The 12,549-nt window shown below is 37.2% G+C and overlaps 1 protein-coding gene across 1 annotated transcript in view; it reads right to left on the bottom strand.

Annotated features, from left to right (window-relative positions):
- Positions 1–1,187: 1,187 nt before the first annotated feature.
- LOC131971235 (acetyl-coenzyme A synthetase, cytoplasmic-like) overlaps positions 1,188–12,549 on the bottom strand; it is a 41,167-nt gene continuing 29,805 nt past the window's right edge. Inside the window, exons 11-18 of the mRNA XM_059332563.1 lie at positions 12,188–12,320; positions 11,948–12,004; positions 11,106–11,186; positions 9,392–9,500; positions 9,020–9,088; positions 6,578–6,754; positions 5,896–5,970; positions 1,188–5,129 (exon numbers count right to left, since the gene is read on the bottom strand). Of these exons, the coding sequence (XP_059188546.1) occupies positions 5,002–5,129; positions 5,896–5,970; positions 6,578–6,754; positions 9,020–9,088; positions 9,392–9,500; positions 11,106–11,186; positions 11,948–12,004; positions 12,188–12,320 (829 nt within the window). The 3' untranslated portion in view covers positions 1,188–5,001. The remainder of the gene's footprint in view (positions 5,130–5,895; positions 5,971–6,577; positions 6,755–9,019; positions 9,089–9,391; positions 9,501–11,105; positions 11,187–11,947; positions 12,005–12,187; positions 12,321–12,549) is intronic.

The raw sequence follows: 12,549 nt of genomic DNA, 5'->3' as shown, positions 1-12,549 counted from the left end.
TGATTTCTCTATAAAACCTCATGTAAGTTTCATTTCGAGTTAGAGAGCTTATGGACTGCACTTTGTGTGTATTATATTTGTTCTCTCCACTTTTTATCGATAATAAAGTGTTGCCACAACATCTTGGACTCCTGCTTGAAGATTTTTGAGACCTGTTAGAGAGTTTTTTTGAGCTGTTTTCCAACTGGGCTTTTGAATAATCGTTAAAGATAGAGAAGTAATTTTTTCCAATTGGACTCCTTTAAAAACTAATTTATGAGCTATTTGACCTACAACTTGGACCAGTAAATTACACGACACTGGTGTGCTCCAAGCACCCGGAGAATCCTGGGATTCCAGCCTTTTGCACCGAAGTGTCAATCAGCCTATTCTTCTCTAGGCTGATTGAAGGTAAGATATATTTTATAAAATATCTAGAAAATATTAGGATTTATTTAAAAAATAATAATACATTTAAACAAGCTAAATACTGGGATGGAGAAATCTGTAAATTCGTAAGATATCCAGAAAATGTGAGGAAAAAAATATCCAGAAAATATTAGGTAAATATCTGCAATATATTTGGAAAATATCCAGAAAATATTTGTAAATATATTTTTTAAAAATTGAAAAAACTACAAGCTAAATTCACAGGGTAATATTGTCAATAAAATATCTGAAAAGGATTATTCATAAATCTGAATTAAAACGAAAAAATGGCCTACCTTTTTGAAGAATTTGAAAAATTCCAGATATACATATAAAATACTTAGAAAATATTAGGATTTATACATATACACATATAATAATACATTTAAAAAAGCTAAATACTATAAGCTAATTTTCCCGGGGTAATATAGTCAATAAAATATGATTATTCATAAGTCTGAATTAAAAACAAAAAACCTCACTAAAATCTCTCACAAATCAGCTTTGATTGCAGAAATAGAAAAGTGAGTTCAGCAGTTAAGCATTTATCATTAATTTTGTTTTAGTGTTCAAATGATAAATTACCATTTTTATGTCCATGAACAACAGTGTTTTCTGCTCAAAATATCTCAAACTGCGATTGGTTGATTTTTCACTGTACAAAGTTAAATTATCCACTAATATATGAGATCAAATTGGAGTAATTTTGATCAGAGTGAACCAATTTATAATATTAGAACAATATTTCCAGAAAAAGGAGCAGCCGATGAGAGAGAGCGAGGCAGTAGTCATGTCCGTTTACTGTCATTGCATACACGTCGATACAAACAGAGAAGTTAAAACACAAAACTGAGGATGAACATAGAGGAAAAAAATACAAACAGCAAAGTTCTCTTTCCTTTACCCGAGTTATTACACAAACAGAAATAAAAAGCTTGTAAATCTAATAAGCAGCTGCACTTTTCTTGAACATTAGATACAATTATTAGCATTATACAGCCCCAGCTCCGCCGTTACACAGGTTGGCACATTGACACACAAACAGCAACAAATAAGAAAAAGAACAGCTGATGAAGTCTGTATGAGGTCCTGCATCTGGTTCATCATGCTCAAAATAAATCATTGCTACAATCACAGACGTCATCCACAACGGAAACTAAAAAAAGAAACTTTGAGCTCAGAATTCAGATTTTTAGTTCATTTTGAGTCAATTTTATGTTGTGAATAACGACTTGATTTAACCCCGATTTCAGTCTCTCAGAACAGAAATAATTCCGTTTTTTTAATTTTAATTTTCTCCTTAAATATCTGGAAAAATAAAACACTAAAAAGGGAAAACTCAGGTGGTATTCCTTAGTTTTATTCTCGTCGGCAAATTCCATAAAACTCAACAAATGGACAATGAGAATTTGAAGCTGAGAGACATTATTCTCATTACTTTATTTCTTCCTCTATGTTGGTTTTAGTCTTGTGTCTTATGGACATTGTTAATAATAATAAAGTTAGAATACCACCAGCTCTGTCCTTTTAGATGAACTGTCCTCAGATCCAGAGGAGCTGAAACTCTGACGAACAGTAAATGACTAAACAAAGCTGTGACTAAAGACATTATTTACGTTTTATTCTTCAGCTTTAATTAAACGGACTTCACCATGTGTTATTTTACCATAGTACCATATCATGATCCAGATTTTTATTTTATTTATCCACAGATACAATATGAGTTCTGCCAACTTTCACCAAATGAGTTCATTTGCAAAAACAGACATCTCAATTCTGATTTACAGTCATGGAAAAAATGATTAGACCACCTTTTTTATTAAATTTCTTGTTTATTTTAGTGCTTGGTATAACTAAAGGTACATTTGTTTGGACGAATATAATGATAACAAAAATAGCTGATTAGAGTTTAATTTAAGAGCTGATAAAGACATTCTCCAAGGTTTTCTTGATGATAACCAAAATCAATAACAAGAAAAACATGGAAAATGTCTAGATATCAGCTCTTAAATTAAACTCTTATCAGCTATTTTTGTTGTTGGTCTAATCATTTTTTCCATGACTATTTCCCTAAATAATGTTTTTGGGGGCCTCCTGCAGTCCTGTTGGGTTGTTCTGGTTAAATATCTCAAATATTTTAGATTTTTTTCTAAGCACTTTTTCATGCAATCAAAGTGAAAATCATACAACTGAATGTGTTCGTTTATTCATTAAAAAAATGTTTTTTTATCTGTTTTTGTAAATAAACTCTTCCAATCATTCTCCCATAACTGCAGCCGTTAAACATTCTCTCAAGTCAGATTTCTAGACGCATAAAAAGACAAGAAAACTAAATCAGAAACTTTTTTGTGGACTATTAGGAAATTACTGACACACCTTTTTCATTATTGGACCTGCGGCAGGTTTGGGGTGTTTAGTGTTCTCCTGAGTTACACGACGTTTAACACACGTTCCCAGTTTCCACCAGACTGGGAGAAGAGCCCGATCACCTCTCTGACACTTAAAAGGGACAGTTTAAAGTGTTGCTATATGAAATACTTATCAACAGTCAGTAGACGGCGGTCGGCACACCACAGATACTACTCTTTGTTATTAGTTTCCTCAAAGAGAAACATCCAAATGAGAGAATGATCCCCGACACTTGAGCTCTATAATGCACTAAAATAAGACATATTACACAGCGAGTGTGACACTAGGCTGTTGTAAAAGTGTTCATACAACACTCAGGAGAAGTTGGTAACATCACTGGAGTGCTGACACAGACGCTAAACTGCTGTGGTCGGGGCAGCAGCTAAATATTTTTTAAACACTAAACACACTTTTATTGTTTTTCTACATTTAGAATAGTTTTGCTGCTTCACCTTGCTTTCAAACAGCATTTTCCTTTGGGTACCTGAAGCCATTACATCCATCTACAGTGATGGAAAAAATTATTAGACCATTGTTTTTCTTCAATTACTTGTTCATTTTAATGCCTGGTACAACTAAAGGTACATTTGTTTGGACAAATATAATGATGTAATGATGAATCTGAACTCACCCTTTAAAACACCAAAGTCACACAACACAAGAACTAACCGACCAAGGCAGCAGCAGAGCAGCAACTCCTGTGTCCTGTGTGCTTAAATTACTGTTTTTGTCAATGGAGTCTGGTAGCTGAACAGCTTTAGCTCCCTATCGAAACGGGACGTGTGACAGCAAGGCAAAGCTGTCAAAAACATTCTTACTAGACACCATCATGTCATAGGATTACTCCACCATGAGGCCAAATTAGGCCAGGGGCAGAAACTTTCTACCCCTCTACTTGCAGCACCCTTGTTCTGACCACACCACTGAAAACAACCAAAACGTTAACTGACATTGATATTTTTTAAGGTATGCTGGCACCCCGGTCCACAGCAGAACATTTCCAGGCTTCTGTGTCAGTACTCAAACCGACCATCTACCATCTACTGCAGGAAATACAGGTGATACAGATCTCAATAAATTAGAATATCATAGAAAAATGTATTGATGTCAGTAATTAAATTCAAAATGTGGAAATTACACATTATATAGATCCATTACACACAGAATGAAACATTTCATGTATTAATTTATTTAATTTCTTCTAATTATAATGATTATGGCTTACATTTAATGAAGACCTAAAATTCAGTGTCTCAAAAAAATGTTAATATTACAAACGACCAATTTTAAAAAGTATGTTTAATATGGAAATGATGGCCTCTGAAAAGTATGTCATCTATATGACTCAATACTTGGTTGGGGCTATTTGACTTGAACTACTGGAAATGGACTTTTCATCACATTCTAATTCATTGAGATGCACCTGTACACTGACTGTTGATAAGCAGCTCACACAAAACCACTAAACTGTCCCTTTAAAGGAATAAGGGAAAAAAAGGAACATAAAAGCGTGCAGACACACTAACAGACATACCCAACACACCCTATGTCCAAAACTTGTTGGAATAAAAACCCAAAATATGTTTTTTTTGTTTGTTTTTTAGAAAATTACAATAGAAATGAAAACTAGTAGAAATATTGAGCAGATTAAACTAATCATCAGTGTACATATTATATAACAGTACTATGGCAGCGAGCGAGGGGAGGAGCTGTGTGTTAACTACAGGGAGACTTCACTTTAGTCTGAAATAACCTCCTGATAAAGATTTTTACTGAGCAGATGTTTCTGTGTTTTATTGGGTAAAACCAAACAAAGTGTTTCCCTTTTCCTCCTGCAGGACGGCCTTTCTCAGAAACAACCTCTGGCTTCTCACTCTGAAACAACACTGCCACGCTGGAAAACATTTAAGCCAGCAGCCTGATGTTACACTTCCCCCCACATCTGGCAGCAGCTAGACAGATGTTATGTCTCTACCTGATTTCTGACATGAAAAAGGACAGTGGGTCTTTAAACAGACTCTGCTGCACGCCGCTCTCTCATCAGGAGCTAAAGGTTGTTTGTTGGACAAGACCAAGTTTGTGGATTCCTCCTCCTCTTCTTCTTCTTCTCCTCCTCCCTGGTTGGTTTGTGGCCGCTGTCGTGCGGCTGCAGTCGGCGCCTCCCCGCAAGGATCATGGAGGTGGTCACACGCTGGTGCAGCATCTGTTCTGGAAGAGCTGCTCCACCACGGAGGAGTCGGCAAGCGTGGAGATGTCGCCCAGGTCGCGCTCGTCACAGGCGATTTTACGGAGAACCCGTCGCATGATCTTCCCTGCAGAAGTCAGAGGTCAGAGTTCAGGATGGTGTGCCCAACCAGAGTTAATTACAAACTTTATACTTCTATAGCGTACTTTTTACTCCACTACAATCAACATAATTAGGGTTACAACAAAGTAAATGTATAAAAAAAGGAAATGTAAATTATTTTCAAAGTATTAGTTTAATATCAGAAAAAATATATGTTAAAACATCCAGAAATATTTGTAAAATGTCCAGAAAATATAAGTAAAAAATGTTTTTAATATAAGTAAAGGAAAAGTTTTAATATTAGTAAAATATTGAGAAAACCTTAGTAAAACATCAAGAAAATATTAGTAAAATATGTTTTTAATAAATATGTCGATACATCCATACAGAAGGCTGGCATTCCTGGGTTCTCTGGCTGCCTGGAATGCTACGAAAATATTATCAAATATTCAGAAAAAGGTTCTAAACTATGCAGACGATATTAGCAAAATATTATGAAATTTTAAGTTAAACATACAGAAAATAACCAGAAAATATTCAGAAAATATTAGTGTAATCAACACTAATCTGTTGTTCAGATACTTTAACTGAGATTTTTGATAATTAAAGTGTAAATATTTTGTGAAAGCACCAACAGTAAATCCTATAATACCATCGCAATATTGGTATTTTTTATTAACATAAAAAAAGATCAAAAGTACTGAAACTTGGGTGCAGTGGCAGTCTGTCTGGCTCGAATAAAATCCTGCATTATTCTGACCAACAATCATTAAAAGTTTCCGTAACTTTACCAGATCTGGTCTTGGGGAGTCCTGGAGCGTTCTGGATGTAGTCTGGTGTTGCGATAGCCCCAATCTTCTCCCGCACTGTGAACACCAAAAATGAATCACATCAGAATCCCACGTCCACCAACTGATTTTAAATGAGACATTTAGAATAAAGAGATTCTGACAGAAATATCAACATTCTAAGCTTCGTTTTGGTCACTTTTTATGATGGAAATTTCATAACCTATGATCCATTCACCCACTTTAGGCTGTGGCTCAGTTGGTAGAGCTGGTTGCCCACTGAACGGAGGGTTGGTGGTTCGATCCCTGTCCATGGCAGCCTACATGTCAAAGTATCCTTGAGCAAGATATTGAACCCAAAATTGCTCCTGTTGCTGCGTTCATCGGTGTGAGAATGAATTCCCAATGGTGGCAGGTGGCACCGTTTAGGGTAGCCTCTGCCACCAGTATGAATGTGAATGTGTGTGAATGGGTGAATGAGCGCAGTCTGTAGTGTAAAGCGCTTTGAGTGGTTGCAAATCAACTAGAAAAGCGCTATATAAGTGCAGGTCCATTTACCATTTACCACTGTCGGAAAGTTTAAACTCCAACAATGATGCCTGTTATTACGGTTTCTTTCTATGATAACTTTAAATCCAATAGAACACAGAATGCAGCGTTTCCTAATAAAACCGTGTTCACCCACCCTGTCGTTTGAGCTCGGCCTCCAGCGTGCGGTTGTACGTCACTCCATCAGTTAGAGTCACGAAGCAGTAGAGACTCTCTCCTTTGACTGGGTGAGGTCTGCCCACCACAGCAGCCTCCGCCACCGCCTCGTGCTCCACCAGCGCCGACTCTACCTCTGCCGTGCTCAGGAGGTGACCTGGAGGGAGACAAGAGGGCGGTTAGAAGGAAAATGTTCCCAACAATGCACTGTTCAGTGTTTCCCACAGGATTTTCTGAAAGTCTGGGGGGGGGGACCATCTAGGGGGGCATGCCCCCCCAGGAGAACATTTTGTACATTTATAAGTAAAATGCATCAATCTCAAACACCTCACATTTTTAATTGCTGTCAACATGCTTTCCACTAGGATATGGAGTAGACAGCCAGGGGGGAGAAACAGCTGGCAAGGGGGTCCGGGGGCACGTTTCTCTGTTTTGAAGCACAGTGGGAAAGGCAGCTTGGTAAAATCAGTGCATGTGTGTAGGTGTGTGAATGCGCGCGCATGTCTCGGAGGAGGGCGGAGAGGTGCGTCGGGTTTAGACTGACTGGGGATTTCCACCGGGTACGGAACGGCCGTGGAACGGCTCTGATGCGATAATCCTGAATGTACGGGAGACCGCAAGACCCCGTGATAAACTAATATAGTATACTAAAAGTATAAAGTAAACAACAACAATAAACAGCTTACTTTGCTTCTCTGACATGGAAGATCTGATGACCTGACCATCTATCCTTATAAAAAGAATGTCTTATGTCATAAATGATTGTATGCTGTTCCACTTCAACAATCAGTATCTCCTCGTCCATGTAGCCAATCCTCTGCGACCCTTTGATTGATTGACTGCTGATCAGGAGACCTCGGTCAAGACGTAATGTTGATGTGAAGTAGTTTTAGGCTGCATGAACTGCGTATTGTGTTTTATTTTGAAAGGGGGCAGAAGTGTATTACGTTGATTCTGTGTCGGATTTCCTGTCTAGTGCAATCTGCTCTGTTGAGCTTGATTCGGTTTAGCAACGGCTCGCGGTGAAAATAGAAGTGCTACGGATTGAGCGGAGAGCTGCGGCTGGGACGCTGCTGAGACGTTATGTGGTGTGCCCGGTGGAAATGCTCTCATTGATTAAAGTGGCAGTGATCAGCTATGGTGACAGCGGCGCGGCCGTTCCTGGTGGAAATCAGGCTTGGCTGACGGGTGACAGACACTCTGCTGAGGCAACAGCAACACAACACAAAATAACTTTAAATTCTGAATCATGTAAAAATACTTTTAGTAGCTTGAAATGTGACATTAGAGCAGCACATGAGACTCTGGCGGGACAGATTGGACTCTAGGTAATTAATGGGAAACCCTGCTGTTGTGGACGGGGCAGCAGCTTAATGTGTTTTAACACACCTAAAACACTACAAACACTTACTTTTTCTACATTTGGAATATTTTCACTGCTTCACCTTGCTTTCTGACAACAATTTTCCTTCAGGTACCTAAAGCCGTTACATCCATCTATGTGCTCCTAAAAGCCACCAGACTCCTTTAACAAAAACAGGTATTTTAACCTCTCAGAACACAGGAGCTGCTGTTCTACCGCTGCCTCCATCTGTTAGTTAGTTTGTGTTTTTGTGTGAATCTGAACTCACCCTTTAAAACACAGAAGTCACACAACAACACAAACAAACTTAATAGATCGAGGCAGCAACAGACTAGCAACTCCTGTGTCCTACAAGGTTAAATTACTGTTTTTGTCAATGGAGTCTGGTGGCCTCTCCTGTCCTCTCCTCTCTGCTCTGTGTAAACAGCCTCTCCTCTCTGCTCTGTGTAAACATCCTCTCCTGTCCTCTCCTCTCTGCTCGGTGTAAACAGCCTCTCCTGTCCTCTCCTCTCAGCTCTGTGTAAACAGATTTTCAGTAAATATTTGTCACGTGACCGTTGGTCTCAGCAGAATCAATCATGTCTTCACAGTGTCTCTGAGGAGCAGAATATAATGTTTTTAACAGGATCTGGCGAGTGCAAACGCTTTATTTTAAATGACACACGTAGAATAAAGAGATTCTGACACAAATATCAACATTTTATCACCCGTTTTGGTCACTTTTTATAACAGAAACTTTTGTAACCCATGATCCCTTCAAAGACTGTCAGAAAGCTCAAATGTGCCTGTTTTTACAGTTTCTGTCTAAGATAAAGGTGCATGTTTGGCAAAAAAAAAACTATTTTTTGTATGTCTAATATAAACACTCATTCTGAATTTGACCTATTTTGATATTATTTACACTTCACACGTTGTCTGTTTTTTTGGAATCAGGGTTGTCCATAAGGAGTTTGAAATACTTTTATTTGCACATTTTAGTGCGAGAGAAAAAAAGGAAGATGTCAGGGATGTAAAGGCAGCTTAATAACACACATAATTCATGTTGTTTATGAGTCTTACCAGAGACATTTAGCATGTCGTCAATCCTCCCTGTTATCCAGTAGTAGCCATCTTTGTCTCTCCGGCAGCCTTATTATTAAAAACACAAAGTTTAGAAAGTGTCATGCACACGTGGTTTGATGCTCAGACTGGACATAAACTCCTGGATTTATGGAGGAATGCACAAAAACACAGTAACAGATAGGGTTAAATAAAAAAGGATAAGAAATGAAGGTAGTGGAATAGACAATTATATTTCATGGTATGAGACACCTTAAATTAAATACAAATTAATGTGGTGGCAGTAGAAGAAAGCTAAATTGAAGGAGACATGATGAAGGTTTTATGATTATTATATCTTTCTATCTATTATTATTGGACGTGTTTTCTCACCGTCTCCTGTCACGTAGTATCCCGGAAACTTCTTGAAGTAGGTGGTTTCAAACCTCTGATGGTTCCCGTAAACCGTCCTCATCACGCCGGGCCACGGCTGCTTGAACACCTGACAACACACACAACACACATCAACACACACGCCAGCAGGCTGCCACGCTGCGGAGGCGTGGAATGCACACAAACATTTCACAGGTCAAAACATCAGACGAGACAAATATCTGGCTTCTATTTTTCAGATCAAGCCTGTTTTCTTATCCGACCAATTTCTGATGTGTCGAGACATAAATCACTTTTGTGTCACAGAATGCCGTGCTTCAAGATTGAAGAGGAAATAAATTACAAAGAAATAAAATCTATGTTTGGAGGAAACAGAGAAAGAAATGCAGAGCTGAAATAAGTTATTATAGCAGCGGTTTGTACCAAAGCTGTCCTAAACTAACAGCATTAGTCATCATTTATGTTCCTGTAATGGTTAATACAGCAGTATGTAGAAGCTCTTTAACCCAAATGAGATTTTTAATGCTAAAATATAATTGTTAACCATGAATTTTCAAATTTACTGTTTTACAAAAAAACTGTGAAAATGGTAAAGCACATTATTATTTCTTGATTAAGAGTCAGATTATAGTTATTTACAGAAAATGGAGTTTTGGTAGTTGAATGTATGAATGAATGCGCAAATCTGACTATAAAAAGGTGAATTCAGTTTGTTATTTGCCAAATAAATAACAAGAATATTTTTCGTTTTAAACAACCTTTTGAAAGATAACTAAAATATTTATGTTTTCTTTCGTTTTTATGACAGGTGATCTAATAAATGTGTAAATGTAGATCAGGTGCAGCTCAATTCATTCAGGAGGGAAATCTGCAATTTGAAGTTGACATTGTTGCTTGTAATGCTGCTTAAATGAGCACCAGTTCTCTGGAGGAGGAGTCAGAGAGCCGTCAGGGCAGCACAGAGTGACGCAGACCAACGTTTGGACTAGGGATGGGCGTTTGGAAGGAACCTGCCAACTTGAGCATCTATAACGTTAACAATCAATTAATCAGTTAATCGCTGCATGCATACATGAGCAAAATAAAAGATATATATACACAGTACTATGCAAAAGCCTGGTTTGATAACGGAAGCTTTTATTTTGAAAAGACGAAAAGAGACGTCAAGGAGTTCAATGTTTTAGCCCCAAAAGAGGCCTGAGGTAGTTTTCACAGTAATCTTGCATATTCAAGTATGTTTCATTCATGCTAGCAATGTTTGATACGGTAAGCTAGTTTCTCTTGTATTTCTGTGTGTTTTATAATTGTTATTGCAACTTTCAGTTTGTAAACTGTAGCTTTATCTAACTTCATTGTCAGCTCATTGGCTGATTGACGTATGGCCGCAGAACTGAACGCCCGGCGTATTTCAGTCCAGTGACACTGACACAAGTCAGAGATTAAATTAAAAAAGACACCGATCCATTAAATATTCCATGTGATCGACCAAATTCAACAACCATTAATCCATCATTGATTAATTATTCCCATCCCTTGTCCTTGGTTTGGACAAATATTCATTGAATCCCAACAAGTTGTTTATATAAAGCGTGTTTATATTTTACTCTTTTGCATCCCAAAAATTAGCAATTTAATGGGTTTTTTCGCATCACTCGTGTGTAAAGGCCAAAAGAGTTAAACACTGAAATAACGTTCAGATGATGATGAAGCTCACCAGGTATCCTTCACTTGGACCCTCCAGCTCCTCTCCGGACTCGTTCAGGATTGCTGGCACCACTCCGAAGAACGGGAATGTCTGCAGGAAACAATAATTAAAAAACCCCAATAATAATAATAATAATAAAAATAAATAAATAAATAAATAAATAAATATATATATATATATATGTATATACATGTATACACACAAATAAAGGTCATGTGTTACTGTTTTTATTATTCATTTTATTATTTTTATTATGCAGTAATTGTCCTTATGTATATGAAGACGGTTTCAATTTATTTAAGGTGTTTTTCTCAATTTAAGCACAGTTCTGTGATGTTTCCATTGAAAGATATTTAATAATAATTTATTTATTTATTTATTTTGATTTAATTAAAAGGTTAAATTCAGCAGAAAAAGACCCGTCTGTTTACTGGATACACGTGCCTTTTTCTTTTCTTTTTCTTTTAAATAGATTTTTATTAATTTTTAAGCACAACAAAGAACATTTTTCAACAAAGTGCTCCTACACTCTCAGCAATTACAAACAATTAAAATAACACTACAGCAAAGGGATAAATTATAATAATAATAATATTCAAATTAAATTACGTAAACAGAGATCAATCAATAATTTCATATATTTCAGTGTTTGGCTATGATAACTTTTAGGTTAGTTGTAATCCCTCTACTTTAAACTGAAATCCTCACTGTTTAAATGTCTGTAAAGCACTTTGTAATAATTTATCAATGAGGCAGTTTCACATTTTTCTTGCCTTTCAATGTTGAACAACTATTGATTGAAATAAAAACACTTTGGAAGCACGTCTTTGTTTTATATGTTAGTTACTCACAGCAGAGCCTGGCTTCATGGGCGTGGCTGCAGGTAGAGGAGTCAGCACATGTCCACCCTGAAAGGCATGAAACAAACAGTTACAAATGATTTTCCCCAAATGTTGTAAATAAACTCAGCCAACAGTTTCCAGAGAGAGAAAGAAAAAGCAGCAAACGGAGGACAAACTTGACAAACAGGTTGGAGAGATTGCAGGGAATGCTGGAATAAAATCTATGATTTATAGCTTTGGATGACTCACAGTTTCTGTCTGCCAGAAGGTGTCTACGATGGGACACCTCTTCTCTCCCACCACGTTGTAGTACCACTGCCAGGCCTCGGGGTTTATGGGCTCGCCCACCGTCCCCAGAACCTTCAGAGACTCTCGCTTATACCTGCAGGGACACAGAGTCACCACAGAAAACTATTAAAAACACCTCCCTTCTTTTTCCCTTCTTCATCTCCACATACAGGGCTTAACACATTTATTGGAACACCTGTCATAAAAACAATAAAAACAAAAAAAATAAATAATTATAATAATAATAATAAAGGAAAATTATTATTATTATTTTTTTGTCTGTTTGGGAGTTGCAAGACCCCTTACTTCAAATAGAAATAATA

Source organism: Centropristis striata, chromosome 5 (genome assembly GCF_030273125.1).
Source record: "Centropristis striata isolate RG_2023a ecotype Rhode Island chromosome 5, C.striata_1.0, whole genome shotgun sequence".
Classification (NCBI taxonomy): domain Eukaryota; kingdom Metazoa; phylum Chordata; class Actinopteri; order Perciformes; family Serranidae; genus Centropristis; species Centropristis striata.
This window is presented reverse-complemented; position numbering and strand designations above follow the sequence as displayed.